The sequence below is a fragment of the Chaetodon auriga genome, chromosome 3 (genome assembly GCF_051107435.1).
Source record: "Chaetodon auriga isolate fChaAug3 chromosome 3, fChaAug3.hap1, whole genome shotgun sequence".
NCBI classification, from domain to species: Eukaryota; Metazoa; Chordata; class Actinopteri; order Chaetodontiformes; family Chaetodontidae; genus Chaetodon; species Chaetodon auriga.
The window spans coordinates 22,540,001-22,559,999 of record NC_135076.1 but is presented as its reverse complement, the minus strand read 5'-3'; the positions used below and the strand labels follow the sequence as shown (position 1 = coordinate 22,559,999).

General features: G+C 43.9%; 1 protein-coding gene across 1 annotated transcript in view; it reads right to left on the bottom strand.

Annotated features, from left to right (window-relative positions):
• polrmt (polymerase (RNA) mitochondrial (DNA directed)) overlaps positions 1-19,999 on the bottom strand; it is a 44,271-nt gene that overhangs the window by 14,841 nt on the left and 9,431 nt on the right. The window contains exons 6-15 of the mRNA XM_076727142.1: positions 17,546-17,695; positions 15,399-15,566; positions 14,713-14,883; positions 13,499-13,738; positions 11,430-12,215; positions 10,986-11,108; positions 9,187-9,309; positions 8,006-8,185; positions 6,841-6,927; positions 4,979-5,092 (exon numbers count right to left, since the gene is read on the bottom strand). Of these exons, the coding sequence (XP_076583257.1) occupies positions 4,979-5,092; positions 6,841-6,927; positions 8,006-8,185; positions 9,187-9,309; positions 10,986-11,108; positions 11,430-12,215; positions 13,499-13,738; positions 14,713-14,883; positions 15,399-15,566; positions 17,546-17,695 (2,142 nt within the window). The remainder of the gene's footprint in view (positions 1-4,978; positions 5,093-6,840; positions 6,928-8,005; positions 8,186-9,186; positions 9,310-10,985; positions 11,109-11,429; positions 12,216-13,498; positions 13,739-14,712; positions 14,884-15,398; positions 15,567-17,545; positions 17,696-19,999) is intronic.

The following is a 19,999-nucleotide window of genomic DNA, read 5'->3' as shown; positions in this document are numbered from 1 at the left end:
TCCATCCAACAGTTTGTGAGACTTTCCAAAAAAAGTAACGCCAACCTCATGCTGGCTTATCAAAATCATTAGGATGCTGTATATTGTCTCAGAGGGATGAAAGTCTGACCAAAATTTCTGAGATTCATGATGTTGAGATATTCACAGACCAAGTGAAAACTGTGACCTGCGGGTAGCGCTGGTGGAAAAGTTAAGGTATGATCAAAGTCAGGAGGATTTATCCTCTGGGGACCATGGATATCTGCACCAACTGTTTAGGTAATCTATCCAATGACTGCTGCGACACTTCCGTAAAAAGACTAAAAAATTTAAACCTCATGATGGTGCTAGATGAAAGGTCAGGGATCAGTATGAGTCATCCTCAGAGGACCATGAATATCTGGAAGAAAGTGTAATAACTGTCTAGATATTTCAGTTCAGTCCATCCATCGAGCCATGTGGCCAGCATGAAAACAGTATCAGAGGTGATGTGTTGATAATAAGGCTCCAATAATGCATGCAGGACTCCTCTGTAATGAATATTTCTGTGTGACAGCCCTGTTGTAAAAATCAAACGCATGCATTAAAAAAAGACATGGACATACAGGGATTTAAGTGACAGGTGTTCACATAGATGAAAGCACATTAAAGCTCGCCTCAGGCAGCATGCCAGCTACTCCGTTTGGTGACTCCAGTCAAATGCTTGAAGGTCGCTGTGTGATGAACGACAGGATCACACAATTATCAAGAAATGGCCTTAAAATAGAAGCGCAGTGTGGTAAAAACCCATTAGTTTGTGCCATGGCTGCTATCTCATCCATCCATCCATCCACCGAGGACTTGTGTGTACCAAGGTGTGAGGGTAACAGAAATGGAGGTTACCTTTGGTCTGAGTAATGGACTGCCATGCTGTAAATGAGGTCACTACTATACACCGTACTCCTCATCATTATAATGCATATGTGCATGATTTGTGTATAAGACCTGATTCAAAACCTGATGCTGTGATGAATGAGACCTTGGATAACCCCGTTGTGTCTGTGGGGAGTAAGCCTCTATCGTCTAAATCACCTGAGAGTTGCGGCACATATGGTTGTGGACACAACAGCCATATATAAGCCATGCTGCAGAGAGGGGAATCCCCATTCATCACACGGAGGTTAATATCGCACGACTCATCTCTTTAAGTGGAAACAGGTACAACTCACACTCCTTTTTATGCTGTACGGGGTCACCTGGGCCTCTACCTCCCCCTGAAGATAGATGAAGTCAGGTGCAGAGTCAGAGTCGCACACACCCCTGTGTCTCACCACACTTCCACTGACCTTTTCCAGACTTCCTCTCTACCAAACTTTTCCGACCGCTCGGGTTCGCCCTTGAAACTCAAGCTGCATTCATTATTTCACCCCAAAATGCCACAAGATTCTGCAAGTTCAACGAAACCCTGTGTTACCCCCGAGAATGGCTCGCTTCTGTTCCAAAGCAAAAGGAGGCATGGAGGGCATCACGCCGACATTTAAAGACACGTCGATCCCCAGAATTAGAATAAAAAGCAGACTCGTTCTGACTGCACAGGCCCAGAGTGTGTCCCCGAGTCTGATTCAGTCCTGCTTCTACAATGGAACAGTAAGTCAGACAGACACAGCATACATGGGATTGGGAATGCATAGAAACAGAAGTCTTCATAATTCTGATATGGTTTTATCATTAATAACATGGCTGGATGGATTGGATGGAAGAAACACCGGGTGGCCAGAACAAAGACAGAGACAAAAAAATGACCACAAAGAAACTCAGAGCGGCCACAACGAGATGCAAAACAACCAAAGAAACACAAAAAGACCAGAAAGTTTGCAAAATTACCACAAAGAGACATGAAATAATCACAAAGAGATGCAAAACCACTGCAAAGAAGTCAGAAAGAAATGAAAAGGAAAACCCACAAAACAACTACAAAAAGACGCAAAACGGACACAGAGAGATTTTATGTGTCTGTGCCCGGGGCCCCTTGTCTCATAATCCATCCATGATCAATAAGCTCATTTATTTTCTTTAATTTAAAGGTATTAACTCTTTGAACACATTATATTTAACTGCTTATTAATGGTGACACTGTACTGTTTATGTATCACTATCAGACCACCAGCTGCTACTTTACTACGTTTTTGAGTGTATTAACCAAACTGATTCTTTCCACATAGAGGACACTAGATCACAAGCTTTTAGTCACGCTATAAACTCACAAATCCAGTCAAATCCAGCCAATCCAGTTGGCGACTCCCCTGTGTCACCATCCTCTGAGAGTGAGATTTCACTGTAACCTTGCCTGGGAGGGGGAATGAAAAATAAAGAAGGAATCTGAGCCAGAGTGACCTCTGATCCGATTAGTATCTCCCAATCCTGTTAAGCAGCCTCCCTGATGCATGTTCATGCTGCATTCAGCGACTCCATCCTACTCTAATTTCCTCACCTCCCCATCAGCCATGGAAAATACTCGATTACACAGGTCGCCATTTGTGCTCGTCTCTGTAAGCTCACTGGAAAGACCCAACGAACAGAAACGCAAAGAAGCGCGTACAAGCTCACACACTCATGTCTGATTATGTGATGCTATTGTGGCCACTTTCTCTCCACTTATTGGTTTTCTTACTGTGCATCACACTTCATCTTCCCGTTCTATCTCCAGTCTAATTACTAATGACCCCCAGAAACACTGTCGCCTTGGATTTAAGAGGCAGAGAGGCGACTGGGAGATTGAATTTAATCCAGCTATGCAGAGAAAAGGTGACCTTTCTGCAAGTTTGTTTCATTTTTGTTGCCCAGTGATGCAACTGGATTATAGAATTATTGCAGGGGATGAAGAAAGTTAAACCTCGTTCATCCATGAAGTCATCACTTCACTCGCTCACTCATTTATTCTTCTTTAGGCCTTGGGGAAAAAAAGCACAGGCTAATCAGCTTCCTTGTCCCTGCTGGACATTAAAAGAAGCAGATCAAATCAAGGGAATGCGCCCGGCTCCGAGCGAGAGAGATGCACCCCCGGGGGACCCACCATCTGTCACCCTTCTCTCTCGCACCTGCTTGTGAGGTGCCCCTCTAAGACAACCTTCTGCTTGATGTCATGCTAAAAGAGCAGGCGTCATGCTGCGTCAGCCTATGAGCGAGCTGTCTGCCTGTGGTTGGCAAACGCTACACGTCAGTCTCCTCCTCTCACTTAGTTAATGAGCTGAAGGATACGAGAGGTCAAAATGGATTTTATATAATGGCACACACACAGACATATGCAGTCTTTTCCTTTCTATGTACAGACACACACACACTTACAAAAGCATGCTATCTGCACATGTGCTGCCACATGAACGTATCTCTTAGACGTGCTACTGTCAGGATCTCCATAGTGTCGGACAACTCTAGTGATGTTGTTGAGCTCCATTAAAGTTGGGCCACTCACAGCAATCACAGTACACCATCAGTGGTGCACTCCCGCACCAAACCCATCGAGACTTGGACAGCCCAGCTGGGACATTCCGGCCGCAAAGCATCCGGTACTTACAGCTTCATGATAGGTCGGGTGTCCCGCATGTAGGAGGACTGAGACAATAGTTATTTTAGGGAGGTGGATTTTTTTTTTTTTTTTTTGTGGAGCAGAAGACAAAGAAATCAGGCTCAAGGTGGGGAAATAAGAGAGGGGAGAGTGAGCTGAAAGAGCAACGATAAGAAGTCAATGATTTGAGTTTTACCAAAACAAAGGGATGACACATTGAACCCAAAGTCAGACAACAATGTTTCTCACAAGCTCACTTTTTACTTTATCTGAGTTAGCTGAGTTATCAGTCTGGGGGAAAACCTGGAGCAGTCGCCGGTCTATCACTGAGTTCTCCTTTTGTCCCCAGATTGAATTCCTGAAGCGCTTTTTGAAAACCTGGACACCCCAGTGACTGGCATCCAGTCATGTTCACATTCGAGCCAAGAAGAGCACTTGTCAATAATCTAGCAGTCGAAAAAAGGCTGATCAAATCGAATGCAAAGTAGCTTTGGTCTATGCACGTTGGCAGCGCCCCCAGTTCAAGCAAATGCTTATTGAGCCTTGCCAGACCATAACGAGTGAAGCAAAATCTACGGGCAGGCCGCGTGAGGACAACAGCTTGCTGTCAGAGAATAAACACTGAATTCTTAGCAAGATTTAGAGTTTGTCTTAAGATGACGGCTATAAGGAGAGCTATGGTTCTTATGTTAGTGTGTAAATACTCATTGGACTGTGCGTGTGTGCTGTAGCTGACTGGCCACCCTCATTATTATCAGCTTCATCAGAACCTCCATCAAAGTCCAATGAAACATAATGAGTGGAAATTACACTGTGAAATTATGATAATGACCTAAAAGCACGTTAATACCTCATGGAAAAACTGGAACAAAAAGACAAAAGACTTACTGTGACATGACAGCACTAAACTGCTACACACAGCAGTTACTGGTGTGTCAGGACAGAGATTAATGGCTACTGTAAGTACTTGTGTCTATGTGAGTTAAATAACTGGATACAGTGTGTGCTGTGGAAAGGTCAGTTGTGGGGCTGTTGAGAGTGTTGTGAAAGGTGAGAGAAGGAGCGAAGAGGAGCAAGACAAAGAGGAATAGATACGAGAGGAGAACACTCGAAAGGTCAGCCAGTGAATTTCTGAAAACACAGAAAAGTCGTCTATCATTGAGTGTATGAAACTATGGCGAAGATGCAGAGTGGTTGTGGCGCTTTGCATCAAGATGACAGGTGAGCTCCTCTACCAGCTGTACAAAAGAGAGGACAGGAATAGCGCAAATACTTCCCCTTGAAAATGTGTGAGATTACATTTAAATCATGCAAAAGCTCTGCAGCGTGACGGAGAGTGGAGTACACCCCCCCCCCCCCCCAAAAAAAAAAGATCCTACACTGAGATAAATTATCATAACTTCACTTTGAGAGACTTCTAGAGAGCCTCCACACATGCCTTAAGAAGGGACTTACCACTTGGCTGCGTGTGCGGTGGTATGGCTGAATGATGGGTAAACCCAGGGGTGTCACCCACTCCACAGTGTGGCCAGACTTGGATATGAGCCTGGCGCTCTCTGTCAGCCAATCCTGCAACACATGGATGCCAGCAGAGGTAAGATGAGCAATCTCAGAAAATATTCAAAGCCCTTCACCAATCAGGCGTGTGAATACCTCTGCTGTGTTTGTAAGTGTGTGTGTGTGTGTGTGTGTGTGTGTGTGTGTGCGTGCGTGTGTGCATGCAATGGAGCTATCAAGTTGAAATCACCGAGTTTGGACAGGTGGGTGATGAAGTTCTCCTGTTCTGCTGGGTGGAGGGTTTCATAAAATCAAGAAACTACGGCGCATTTGGAACAATAAACAGAAAATAGGAACTTTCTCTCCACAGCATCAGCGGACGATCTTTACACAGAGGTCTGCTGTTCTAATTCCCGGAGCTGCGAGCAATTGTTGCCGAGTCGCTGAGGAACAGGTGGGGAGTTGTTGCTTACTCTAAAAGTGCAACCGTGATGTTTGCATAAGTGTCTGGCACAGTTTATAAGAATAGAAGCTCCGTTAATGTCCCACAAGAGCCTCCTCACACATGCAGGCACACAGAGAGCTGTGAGAAAGATAAATACGTCCCAGCAACTCGAGGCAGCAGTCTGGCCCAAAGCTGCTCCATTCATCATCACCTCCCTCCTTATGTTCCCAGGTACAGTGAAACGAAGAGAACATGAAAGCAAAGAAAGTGGAGTGAGAGATCAATCAATAGATTGATAAGAGGCAGCGAGAGGGAGGGAGGGAGAAGAGTGGACAGGCAGTGGGAGCGCAGTTTGAGGAGAATGAGCAGGTGTTGACAGAATAAATGTACAGAGAACATAGGAGAGGTCAGGGATGACAGCATCGGGGATTGATTAGCTCCCTCTCTCTAACTCACCGCGGCGAAATGTGAGAGGATGTGACCTATTTAATAGCAGCGGGTGCACGCGCACACACACACACACACAAGCATCAGGTCTGCCCCAAGGTATGATGGGAAGGGGATTTTTCATCTCAGACTGGGCTGTCCCCACACATTCCCCAAAGGACACACACACAGCATCAGTAGGTGGTGTTTCTATTTGCTGGCCAGACTCCTCTGCCCGTGGAGATAATGCACAATCCCCCACCAGGTGCACGTCCTAATCTAGAAATGGAGTCTGTGTGATGAATGGATACCACTGCTGGGGTGATAGTGAAGAAGACTAGACCCTAATGAAAATAAAATAACAACCTATATGCAGCAGTAGGTCAGATATCAGTAAAATGTTTTATTTTACGGGTGTTTCCTAAGAAGATTCCTGGAAAGAATCATGTCATTTGTTATTAATTACAAGGAAAATAGATAAAAAGTTCTTTCATTTCAGGTATTTTAGTAAGAGTTATGCTGGGTTTATATGCTGCGGCTGATTTAAAGACAAATTTCTTTGAAAAGAAAGTTCAATATAAACCAAATTCAACATTAATTCATGAGTCTTCATATATGCTGAAATGAACGTGACTAAAAGACTCGTTACACTTGCAATGAATTGGACTCAATTAAGCCTAAGACTATTAATTCATTATTGTTTATTGTACTGTTTTCCCCATAATTAGTGCCAAATTACATACTGCTTTCCAGGAAATCATTAGGAAATGAAAAGAAAATGATGGACTAACATAAAGATAAGAGGATCAACTGTATTAACAAACACTGTATTTACCGAATGTTTAGCCCTGCTGTGCAATTAGTGACACACGAGTGTGAGTTTGTATTGGCTGTAATTCAGCGAGAAAAATTCTGTGTGTTTGACTTTATGTAGGTGTGAAAAACCCACCTGGATCTCCCTGGTCCCTGTAAACATCTCCTTTAAGCCACTGAAGACCATACGCACCAGGTAATGAGACGCATCCCACACATGCTCCTGGAAATACAACATATGATCATGCTTGAGTAATTTTTCACACAGTCACACAGATTACTTTTTTTTGCTCCACTGCATTTCTCAATTAAAACAAACTATAGATTGCCTTTTCACTTAGTTATCATTAGGGATTAAATGTATAATGCAAATATAAGTGATAAAAGCCTGATCGCTGAATGAAAGCAGTATATTTCTCATATTATCAGAGCGATACGATCTCCTCCTCGGGAGGAACCGTCTCATCCCCCATCCATCCCCTTGTAATCACTCACAATTACACTTCCTCCCTATTCCCTGTTTAAACAATTAGGGACATTATGCAGAAGTCATTTAGCGCAGTCCTCTGGCTGTGAGATGGTAGATACACTGACAGCAGGATCATGCCGATCCCATCTATACACACAATGAGATTAACTCCAACTATTGTAAGGAAGTATATAGCTATTTGACAGATAACAAGCACTACAGAGCTATAAGAAGATTAAGCGCTTCCATTCTCCTGCCATGGTGTCGTTTGACAGAACTGGTGTATCCACCAAAGAACCATTTACGTCGACCCAAACGAAGTGAAACGGTGTTGAGCTAAAAATAGATTCATAATGACTGCGCACAGGATATCAAATATGTCTGTTTATCTCCTGGTCTCCCTGATACAACCATGGAATATCTTCTTTCACTGCAATAAGATAATACTAAAATAAGCTAAAAGCTTCTGCTCTTGGTGCACGCAGCTCACCTGGACTCTTAATTTCAAGGTCAAAGTTACTGAAAACGCCTTTGTGCTGAGATTGTGTGTAGTGACTGTCAACCGCGTGATAAATGCCTTCATGCACATGCAGGAGACAATGGAGCTGTAATACGCAGGGAGGATAAACCTCAGTAGAAAGGACTCTGTGCTTCATTACGAGTCCGCGTGGGCTCGATGTGTGTGTAAGAATGTATAGCCCGAGGTGTGAGGAGAGCCCCATTTAGAGGGGGATCCTGAGCTGGAAGGCTACTCTGTCATACCACATTGACACAACACTAAAAATAAAACAGTGCGCAGGGCGAGGGAAGCACCCACCCACCACCACCGTACCTTGGGGAAGTCATCAATCTCCTTCAGTCGTTTCTCTATCTGGAGGCGTCCCCCGTACCGCGTGACCCCGTACACCACAGTCATCACGGTCTGTTTGACCACCTTCCTGCTGATGAAGCCCTCCAGGACCTGAGCGATCTTCAGACCGCTTTTCGCATCCCGTGCTCGGAACTCCTCCACCTGAAACACGTCGCGGGTAAACACACGTGACATGCAAATGTCAAACAGCCTCTGTTTATGTCTTTTGGAGGATGTTCTTAAACTTTGAGCATGAATCCTAATACACATAATCAGGGCAGAAGTGCTGAAAGTGAGTTTTGTAAAACCCAAGGCGACGTCATCGAAAGTCAAAAACACCCAGATATTCAAATCATTTTCACATAAAACAAAGAAAAGCTTCTCATAGTGATATTTTTTAAGCAACATTTGCCTTAAAAATGACTTAAAAAAACAGCTGTCAATTAATTTTTTGCTGCTCAACTAGTTTTAACAGGTCTCCACTAATATGACTGCTGGAAATGTTACTGATTGCACAGCTTATCTTTACAGGAAACCAGATTTCTTTCATCCTGGTCGGCCACACGTTTGATATAATCTACAGCATTATCTAACAATAACTGCAATGCCCAGAGGTAAAAATACCACAGTGAGACAGCGTCCTGCAGCAAACTGTACTCCACTTTTCCGCTCACTGACGCATCCACATTACATTGTGCAGCTGCAGCCACTACCCTTGGAAGGATTCGACCTGGGACAGACTTTCTTTCCTCAGCACACTCAGATTCCTCCTGTACTAAAATGTCACTACACCACAATTAGGTAATTGTTTCTGGTTAAAAATATGCAGGTTCACAGCAGGCTGGGTCCTTTGATAGCGCTGTATGCAGACTTGTCCTTTGAGTCTTTGGATATGGGAGGCAGTTTACTCTCACTGCACTTTGATGCGAGGCATGAGAAACTAAGCGCTTTTAAATGCAAGACCTAAAGTGAGAAACTTGAAATACATTCTCAGCGCCTCGTCTGTTACTCACTGTGGGATATAGTGAGTCATCTGAATATTAACAGCTCAGCGACTGCAGCGTGCCTCGCTGCTGAAATCTACCACAATTCACTTTCTCCCAGTCTGTGCAGTTCAAAGGGAACAAAACAGTGCAAACCAAAAACAGCTCACTGGTGCTGACCTGCTGGGCTACTCCACTGTACACATCCTGGGGCACCTCGCAGGGCATGAGGTTGACTGACGTGGCCCCAATAACATCTCTGCCTAGAGCAGCATAGTGCTGGAGACCATTGCAGGAGCCGTCCTGGAGGAGAGGCGGAGGGAAGGAGAGCAGAGATTAAAGCAGTGATGTGGAGGAGGAGAGAAATGAGACAGAGAGAAAGGCTGAACGAGTCAAAGAACAGATGATTCAAAGAATATGGAAGTGAAAGACCAGCAAGGAAGACAGAAACAAGGAGAAACTGAACACACAAGTTCGGGCTCAATGGATGAGAAAAGAGACTTGGTTGAGGCTGATGGTTCATAATAACATGTTGTAATGTCCCGCAGCCCAAAGCCACAAAGTGAATTTTGCACTTGATGACTCTCAAACCATCTATGAGCATCTTGAATTAACTGCATCATTCAAAGTAACATCTGGACTGGATTTGGCATCAGAAGAGATGAAAATGAACCGAGGATAAATTATTCGCCCGTTCACACCGAATCAAGAGTAATTGGTCAATTTTATATTGCATTTGTCGGGGGTTTATCATCTTCCCTGTTAAAAATGAAATGCCTGAAGCTGACGGAGACTGAGCAGTTTAAATGAGATTAACTGCATCTGGGTACCATTAACGTCCACATAGTCAGCTCACCAGGTAACGTTAATAGAAATATCGCAGTGAAGTTGGCAACGTTCCCGTAACTGCAGTTAAAGTCTCTCCCACAAACTGACTCCTTTTGGCTGTGCAGATTCTGTCCTCTCCTTTATTTACTTCATCAGGAATAGCACACATTAATTACCATCAATTTGACGTAATTGTGACAGATTTAGCCAAAAGGCTAATTTTCATGTGCGGTCCCTGAGCAGGTTCAGAGCTGCACTCGGTGAATGCCTTGCAGCGTTTAAATACAGCCGCGAGCAGATGCTAAATACGTTAAACCATTTTGATTGCACTGCTTTTTTTCCTCAAATGCTTTTTTCTTTTGTCTTATTCTTTTCATTATGCTCAGAGCCCGGAGTCGGGAAAATTATTGCCACTTGTATTAACTGCAGTTTTACTGGCACTTTTATTGACACGATTTTCAATAACTTGTTTGGTATAATTAACATTAATTATTCAAAGAAATTGCCGAACATGAGTATTCCTAAGAGTAACATGAATCAGAGACACTCATTCTCAAGTGCCAAATAATAGCTGCATTATAACAAGGCCACTAACAAAGGCCTGAGGGGCAGGCAGCACTGCTTAAACCTGGAAATCACTCAATTCCTGACATAAGGCTGCACACTTACAGGGCCACACAGTGCAGTAAACAAACTGACGCGAATTATTTACTGCTTTGGTTTGTATAAGAGAAAACTGGGGCTTATATGACAGATCCCGATGCAGGATAGCTGAGGCTGCGGTCTGCTTGGTAAGATTAGGGCTGCAGGTTTATGGCTGATAACGTAAAACGGCCACAGACGGCTGGGGAGGTCCCGCCGTGTTAACTTTGATGTGCCCTCTGAAACAGCATTATAAAACATGACTGAGTGGCACACCTTATTTTTAGGAGCCTATAAACTGGAACTACACCTAAACATAATCAGTCCTAATTATGTTTCCTCTTTATTTGACCTCAGTGAAAAATAATGAATTTACTTTGACATTTCTGATTTGCAGCTTTATGCAGTCTTACGTAAGAAGGCATCAGAAGGAGACTGAACGTGACAGTCGAATCACAATGCAACTCTGTACACAGATAAATAATTCTTTCAAGTGTTTTTTACGGCACCTGGTGAACAGGGAAATGAGAGATGAACTGTGTTGGATCTGGAGATCTCACAGCGTTGGCTATCTCCATGCAGCAGGCCAGAGCCTGCCAAGGCTCATCTGCATTCATCCACCACTTCTTACCCTGAGAAAGACAAACACAAGCACATGGCACATTATCCTGCGTACATAAACAGTGCCTCAAAAGCATTTTCCCTTTTTGTTTTGACAGATATTCATGTCCCCTTTAGATCTTGTCACTGCTTAAAGTGCCCATTCCCCAGTGAAAGAGGCAGGGGTTATGCTGTAATCTGCATATTTCAGAAATTGAAAAGTCGCTGTTTTTGTAAAATGTAATTATGGATACTTCAAAAATAAGTAGTTCTAACAACAACTGCTATGTGGGACAATGAATGCATGGTTGGACTAAGCCATCAATGAAAAGGAAAAAGCAATAAAGACAAACATTGAGAGGGTTGTCAGCAGAGTCCAGTATGTCTTCCATGATGCTGTCGGCGTACTCCAGCCGCCCCTCTAGTGAGCTCCTCTTCTTCAGTCCTGTCAAATTAACTAAGTGGATCTTAAGCCAGTCCAGGCCCTTCGGACCGAGGGGCTTCCCCTCTGCAAACACAAGGATAGCCCGTGTGACGTCACTTCCTAGGTGATTAAAGTAGGGAGGACAGGGGTAGGTACGTCCCCGGAAGTCCATGTTGTGTGGGAACCAGAAGATCTCATCCCGCACGTGGTTGGCGATGGAGAGTTTATACAGAGCGTCCATGCGCAGGCTGTGCATCTCACTGTATTTCTTTTTGGCATTAATCGCCTCCCTCTTCATGTGGGCTTTCTCAGAAGCAGTATAAGTGGGATCGTGGGAGTTGAAGTGGGGTATTTTGGGGGCCTCTGACAGAGGAGCAGGGATGTCTAACTTATCACTACCCCGATCATTGAAGATGGAGATGATAATATCCAACAAGGGTTTGTTGATCCTCCAGGCACAGTTCCCAAGCTGGTTGAGAGAATCCAAGACTGCATGGAGGTTCTGGCATTTCTCCAACAACACCGTATGCTGCATGGCTCCGTCCACTGTGCGCATCAGCTTGGTAGGTGTCAGCAGGTAGGCCCCAAACTTGACAGACGTCCAGGGCACAGGAGGGCACAGCATCGGCATCACATAGGAGTCAAAGGTCAGCTTGGTCTCCATGGCCTCCTGCTGCATCTGCGACAGTATCGGGTGGGGCTTGATGAAGCCGATCTGGAGGGTAAAACACAGGAAATCCAATTGGAAGCAGAAATCTTAAATGAGCATTTTCATTTTATTAAAAGCAATGACTGAACTGTTGCTTCCTCTACTGGATCGTCCACACTGCAGATTATCTGCTGGGTCTTCTTTCTTTCTTTAATTTAATTATGTAAAACCCTGCTGAGGAGTCAAGGCAGCACACTAAGGATGAAGCTTTTCCCATCATGGCTGTTGTTGTTTAAGAGTTGTTGTGTCCTCATTGTAAGTCATGCTTACAGCATGCAGGACATAAAGAACATGATTTAAAAAAACAAAAAACAAAACAGTAACCTGACAGAAAAATAAAACACCTCAGCATTGCTTGCATGAGTCAGACTGTCATGCTGTGCTGTAAAATCATTAGGATGCTCCCCTGATGGGCTAACCTCCAAAGAGAGAAAGACAGGGGAGGAGGAGAATAAGAGAAAAGAAAGCAGAGGGGGGAAGAGATATACATGTAAAATACAGACCAGAACGAAATTCTGCAACAGTATGCCCTGCTGTCCAAGTCCATAAAGTTCAAAAAAGTTCCCGTTTCTCCTTCTCTCTTTGCGCCTCTCTCCCCTGACACAGCAGGCTCACCCTCCTGCAGGGTCCCATGGCACTAAATCAGCGAGCCAATTAAGGGGACACTAAAAAAGGGATTAGCCTGGAACCTATTCATCTTACTCCACTGTTCCTCCTGCCAACTCACACAAGGGGGAAATGGTTTTATAATTCACACTCTTTGGAGCTTTACACTGGATCAGGGGGAGCACAAGTGTACAAGGTAATAGGCTTTAGAGCCAGTCTTCTTCTCCAAAGTGAAGGTCAAGTGTTTTCAGGTATTTCCTTTGTTTCTGCTCCACTTTGGTTCCTTTCCTATTAATGAAAACTTAAAACTTTACAACTACTTAACGGCACCTTGTAAATCTTTCGACCAGACTGTGTAGTTTTCAAAAAGTCAAAACTTGATCTGACTGATGGAGGGTTCTTATAATGAACAGCTCCTCACTTATTTTTAATCCTTTTCAATATTTCTCTCAATGTTAGTTTCCAGGAGATCCCTTTAAGTGTAATCCTTGACCATTTCTCCACATAAATCTCAGCTGAAAGGATGTTTTTTGGTCAGGGCTGATGCTCAGGAATCCTGTTACCAGGTTATCAAAACTCTGTCTATTTGGCACCACCGCTTTAGCATAATCGCTACCAACTCCAGGGCAGCCAACTCCTTTGATATCCCTTTGGAACAGAGCAAGTGGGCACCCATACTGTACCTGCCGTGTGCTGCGGAAGGTGTACATGTGGTAGAGGATGGGGATGAGCTTCCTGTCGTAAGCCGGGTTCAGGATGTCGCTATTAATTTTCAGGTTCTTGACCATAATGTCCACCATGTAAGTGCCCAGCTCCAGAGTTACTATGTACGGCCAAGAGGTCTCTCCACCCTGCAGCGCGGGTCCTGAACTCTGCTCCATCTCCAGCTTACACCACTGCTCCCTGGGAAGGACGTCATACTCCTGTGGAGAATGGAAGAGGGTTGTTTTCATTTTAGACTTGATGTGAGGTGACATGTATGGTGGCTTCAGAAGCACGAAAATGTAAATGTGTAAAGTGAGAACTCAGACAAGAGTTTTGTGCCATAACAACAAAAAACAAAGTAACACGCCTCATTTTAACTACAAAGGCTGCATGTGAACTAACTTGCATAAACACAAACACCTTAACTAACTTCCACTTTACCGTGCTGCCGCAGTATAATGAGCTCTCGCTTGTTATAGTCTTGATGACACTCAAGTCTTTCCCCAGCGTACCAGAACCATCAAAACACTGGTGGACCACTGGCTGTGAAACCTCTTTGAGGAAACGCTGTCATTTATTGCACCAAAAAATAACGAACGTGTCCATGAGGTGGTGAACACAGTCGCGAAGTACTCCACGCACTTCAACACCGGTCCCATTTCAGCGCCTATCAATAGCTAATCATTCGTCTCTCATCTTAGTTAACTCGTTTATCTCACACAACTCTCTGCTGAGGTTGACGGCTTGCCATAATTTCTCCGCAGCTTCTGAAAGTGCAGGAGATGTGTGATGATTCACAAAAAATTACTGTTCGACTCGATACAATACGTTGGTGACTCCAATTGAGAGCCATGTATTGTGTTTTCTCGTGTAACCGGAGCCGTTACACTGCAATGGCCTTTAGTTTGCACCATTGTCTGCTGTGAACACAGTCTGCTACAACTTAAAATGATATTTTCTTAATTATTATGGCATCAAGTAAATTGTTTGTATGGGTTTTTTTTAACAATTTTTATACAGTACATATGATTATGTAGGAGGTACGCAATCAAACTGGCCTCATACTGTCTTGTACCATAGTGCGAGCAAAAGAAATGAAAGCATATCTTGTGTAGATAAACAGGAGCTGCAACAACAATACACATAAGGAGCACACATATGGGAAGAATGTGGAGCATGATTATTTCTCTACCTTGGTATCTTTGGCCAGCAGGTCTGTGTAAGCGTAGTAAATGTTGGCCAGCTTTTCCAGCGTCTGATTCTGGTGCTTCTGCCGCACAGAGTACTTGGTGAAGACCCTGTTGCCCAGATCTCTGGCTAAAATCTTCAGAGACTCTCCGCTGGGAGGCAGGTTGGCTACACTCTGGATGAGAGCGGGACACATTTCAGAAGGTCAAACAGAAGAAAACATTTATGACATTTCTGCAAAAAAAAAAAACAAAATCTTTTGGCAGATTTGATTCAGTTTAATGAAAAAGAAATCCTTCAGTCAGAGGGGAAATCAAAGTGAGAATGGTCTTTTCAGAATTAACATCCTGTGTGTCTGTCTGCGTTGGAGGCAAAGGTATCTGATCAAAGCACGCTCTCCTTTGCTGCCAAAGAACAAGCCTGATGCTTTAGCAGCTGTTGTCACTGTCAGCCGCTTGATTTGTATATTGTGGTTTCCCAGATTGGTGGGATCGTATTGCACAGCAGGCGTGTCGAGAAAACAAAGGAGCGCGGCAGCAGTGACATCACTACGTATCTTTTTCAGTGTTGTAGTAAAGCCAAGCTGTCGCCAATCAAATCTCTTTGACTCAAACCCTGACTAGTCTTTGTTAAAGCCGAGACTTCTGGCATGTCATTGAGCAGCAGGCTGGGTTAGGTGCTGTGCATTACCTGTATCATGATGTCAACATACTCGCTATCCGTCAGCAGACAGAGGTAGGGATAAAGGTTAAGCCTGTAGTCCTTGGTGTTGGTCTTAGCCAGGATCATCTTGCTCTCCCTCAGGGCCTGGAGGAGGATCTTCTGCCACTGTGCCCGCTGATCCGCCAGCAGCTCCCTCTGAAAGGACAACACAAATGGAGGTCATCCATCTCATGACGGCAGCTGCCAGCAGGAAACCCTCAAAGAAAGTGTCAAATAAAACGAAGACTCCGCCAACAGTCCTTGTTTGTCACATACTGCAAGGACCGGATGGAAAGCCGTGATAAATTGTGAGGCAGCAGATGGAGCCAGCTCTCAGTGGACACAAGGTACTGTGCAACATGAGTGTGCATTACAGCTGATGGTTTGGCTTGTTTGGCTGACGGGAGGGAGGAACACAACCGGGCCACGGACAAGACAGAGACGCCTTTCATTTGGGAGGTATACAATTTATCAATGACAAATCATCGTTCATTGATGATAATCCAGTGGATCGATGTTAATAAAACAGTTCTGAGACTTGGGGAAATACTGTATGCTCAGTAGGCGGTTAGCTTAGCTTAGCTTAGCTTAGCACAAAGACTGAAAATAAGGGGAGGCAGCTGGCCTTGGATATCTGCAAAAGGTTAAAAAAAGCTGCCTTCCAGATGCTTTAAAGCTCACTAATTAACATGTTAGATCTCGCAGCGAAGGTAAAAACGACGAGTTGTGGGTTTGCGGGGAGATACGTGGACAGAGCTAGACCAGCTGTTCCCCCTGCGTCCAGTCTTTATGCTGAGCTAAATTAATCTGCTGCTGGGTACAGCTTCATATTCAGTTCAGAAACATGAGAGAGGTATTGATCTTCTAATGTAACTCTTGGGAGTTAGAGAGTTAATATGTATAATAAAGTGTTAAAGATGGCTAAATGCCGGCATGTCGCTGAGGCCATTTCATTTGCATTGGTTGTGGTTGATTTCCAGCGCTGTTACTGAAGTGATCTTATCATTTGGAAGACACACATAAATTCTCCATAACCTTCCTGTTTCATGACAGCCAGACGGCAGAGATCTCAGTATCTTTCAACCGTATTCGTCGACCTCCTTTGTCATTAAACCAATACTGTACATACATATGTCGACCTGATGTATTCTGAATGTGGGAGAAAGCCTGCAGACAGAACAAGCATCTGCTTCAGCATTATTTACAACATTACCTTTTTGGTGCACTATAATAAAGCTTTTAGATGTGCTTCTCGGTTTTCATGGCTGACATGACACGATGAACTGAATAATGGAAAATGTCAAATCTGTACATGGGTAAGCAGTTCGACTCATGTACATACATGTGCCTGTGGAGGTATTGCAGTAAATGTATGTTCTGTGCACAACTCAGTCTTCAGTCGAAGTTTTACTCAGTCTGACTGAGGCAGAGACGCAGTCTGGATTGTGGATGGAGAGGTGACTGCATTCTCTCCAGAGGCCACTATTACAATACATTATTATTCTGCCCTGCCTGTCTGTAAATGCTTCCTGACCACCAGGGACTCTCAGCCTGCTCGCTTCCCACGTAGCCCATCTGCAGAGGCAGACGAGCCAAGCTGGACTGTAAATGCCAGAGTTGGAAAGAAGGCACACCGCAGGAATATGATGTTTCTCCCTCGAACCTGTCAGTCCTAAATGCATATCATTTCAAAGTTTACATCAGAGAAACTTTACTCATCGGAGACAATGGACACCCTTTGGTAGAGAAAGCATTTTAAATGTCAATACATCACTATCACATACGTTGTGTTACATGTATTAGCATAGTTAGTCCAAACAAACCACAGCACTGCCAAGATGATATGCACCTTTTACAGTACAGGCTGTTTCTTCCATTGTGAGGCAGCACTTTGCGTTTAAGGGATAAAAGACCATGTGTTGGACGGCTAGCACATTTTAGGATTTTTTGTTTGGCATAGATTTTCAAGACTGGGCACCAAACCACCATGTATTTATCCACCAACTCATTTCGTAACACACATAATTCTAAGTATTTGTGGATTTTCAGCATCCCAGAACTACAAAACTAGGGTTTCTAGTGGTCTTGTGTATTGCAAGTAGGATAAAAGAGAGGCAACAGGTGGGTTTGTTTACCATTTTGACCACGTTTGCAGTGGCGGGCTTGGCAGCCTCCACAGAGTCGATGGTGATGTTGCAGGCCTGTTCCATGTTGAGCTGTTGTTTGAAACGCTCCTGCAGCTCCTCTCGAGTGAAGTCCAGTTTGGGGTACCGGTGGTCTGCCCTCTAAAACACACACACACACACACACACACAAAATGGGAATAAAGACAGACAGAGACAGAAATAACCAATGCTTCCTACAGTGTGACAACAAGGGCTGCTGCTGCCCTGTGATTAACCTCTCAAGAATCCAGACCTTAATTTCAAAGTGGTCTTCTAAAGCCAGTATTGATCAGAAATAGCTGTGTGTTTGTGTGTGGGCTTAGTAAATCAACCCTTCACAATCAAAACATCTTGCTGACAGACCCCCTAATACGCTGCTCCTTACATCCCGCCAGATCAGAGTGGTTTGCACTGACCAACTGAGCAACACACTTGTCAGACGCTGCCAGATTTCTTGCTAAAAGAAATAAAACGGGCTTTAAAAGTCAATCACTGTTTAAAGAGATAACGACCTTGCCAAGGCAATAAGAGCAGAGGATATTATCCGTACACACTGTAGAAAGGCTGGAGGCGGTACAGCAGTAAGAACATTTATTAGCTCCTAGAAATCAGGTCTCAGAGAAGTGCAGCATGGACAGCAGACAGAGCAGATCTTAAGGCACTCCGGCACAGAAACTGCTCACCAGACAGCTCGTGTGCAGTATTATAACTTCGAAACAACACATGAGCAAAGAGACAGCTAATTATCAGCAGACTGGAGCGAAATCAATAGATAGCTGGTGAAAAATGAGCAGGCACAATCGTTTTGAAAGTATAAACTTAACTTAAAATAAAGAACTGCTTTTAGTAGAGGAAAGCAAACTTAAATGTTTTGATTAAAGGGGGCGCATACAGGCCAGTTTCCATGAAAATGAGAATCAAACGATAGAATACCATAAAATCTCTGACGACAAGTTGAAACTAGATCAAACTGCATTTTGTACGAGCATCAGCTTAATCAAAATTCCATCTCACACCAACAAACAATATTCTAATTAGACTGTGTGTCTGCTGCTAACACTGATTCGAGATCCTCCAGAGACCATCCAGTCTGCTCCTCTGTTATCTGGTGGGCCAGTTATTTGGACAGCCTTTCAGTCATTAAATCAACCTGCCAAGAAGTCACAGTCAGATAAACAACCGACTAGTCGGTCGACCTTGCAAACGCCTTCGAACGGCTACAGCAACGGAGCAGTCACTTTCAGCGAGTGGTAGAGTTTCACACACACTTTTAAGATAAAAATATATGACCTGCTGACTGTTACAATCACACACAAACGGGCCAACCGCTAGATAAAGTACAAAAAATACGTCCCGCAGATGAATACCGAGAGGACTGTGGTGCGAGGATCGAGGCTAAAAATACTTCGATTGAACAAAAGCTGTTAATGAATCGTGTGAGAATCAGGAGGGGAAGGGAGGTGGGAAAAAGGGAGGAGAGGTGAGAGGAGGAGAGGCAAGGAAAGCGGAGGACCCATTAGAAAGCAGAGTTGGCTCACTATAAATAGGCCAGAGCCTGTCTGGCTGTGAAGGGGTGACAATCAAATCTTTCGTAGTCACGCTGGAGCCCTCTGACAGCTTCCCCAGCGCTCTGATGCTTCGACTCAAAACACACAAAGATAACTCTAATCTGCATTTACACTCATACCTTATCACTATGACATAAAGCCCTGTGCAGGTCCCGGGTACAGCTCCTTAACTATAACACTGCTCAGCTTTGCTTTTAAACTGAAAATCCTTTCCTTATGTGCAAATGTGCATGTAAGGGCAAAGATGCTTACTGTACATCTCGTCCTTTTCAGAGTAAAATAATTGCCGATTACAGCAAACATCTCCCATCCCAACATTAGCATGCAGTCACTGATACATACACTGGATTTACTTCAAGACTGAGGCATGAAGTCCAGCAGCCAGCACTTATTTTGGTGACACAAATAGTCATTTTATGTTCTGTGAACATAAGTAAGTATAATTCTAAAGCATAAATCTGCTATTGGGACAACACTCCCAGACTGTAACATAATGATGCACACTAAAGTCCATGCATCTCTAAATGCTTACCTTAAAGGTAATTTAGGTAAACTATAGGGATTACTGCCAGGCCCATTGACATTTCTCTGCTGATCATACATCCCACATCCTCAAACTTTTCCTTCAATATGCTGATGACATGCAAATACATATACCAATGTTCTGGTTTCACAACTAGGTATTTAAATTACAACACATGTCTGTGACCAAATGAGCAGCAATCAAGATTTAAGTCTGGAAAACAGTCAGTGATTCTCAGTTATTACTGTTAACAGTCAGAAACTCTAATCTGCCTCACGTGGACTCTGTTGGTCTGGTTTGATCAGATTTGATTGAAAGCAACACGAGCGAACA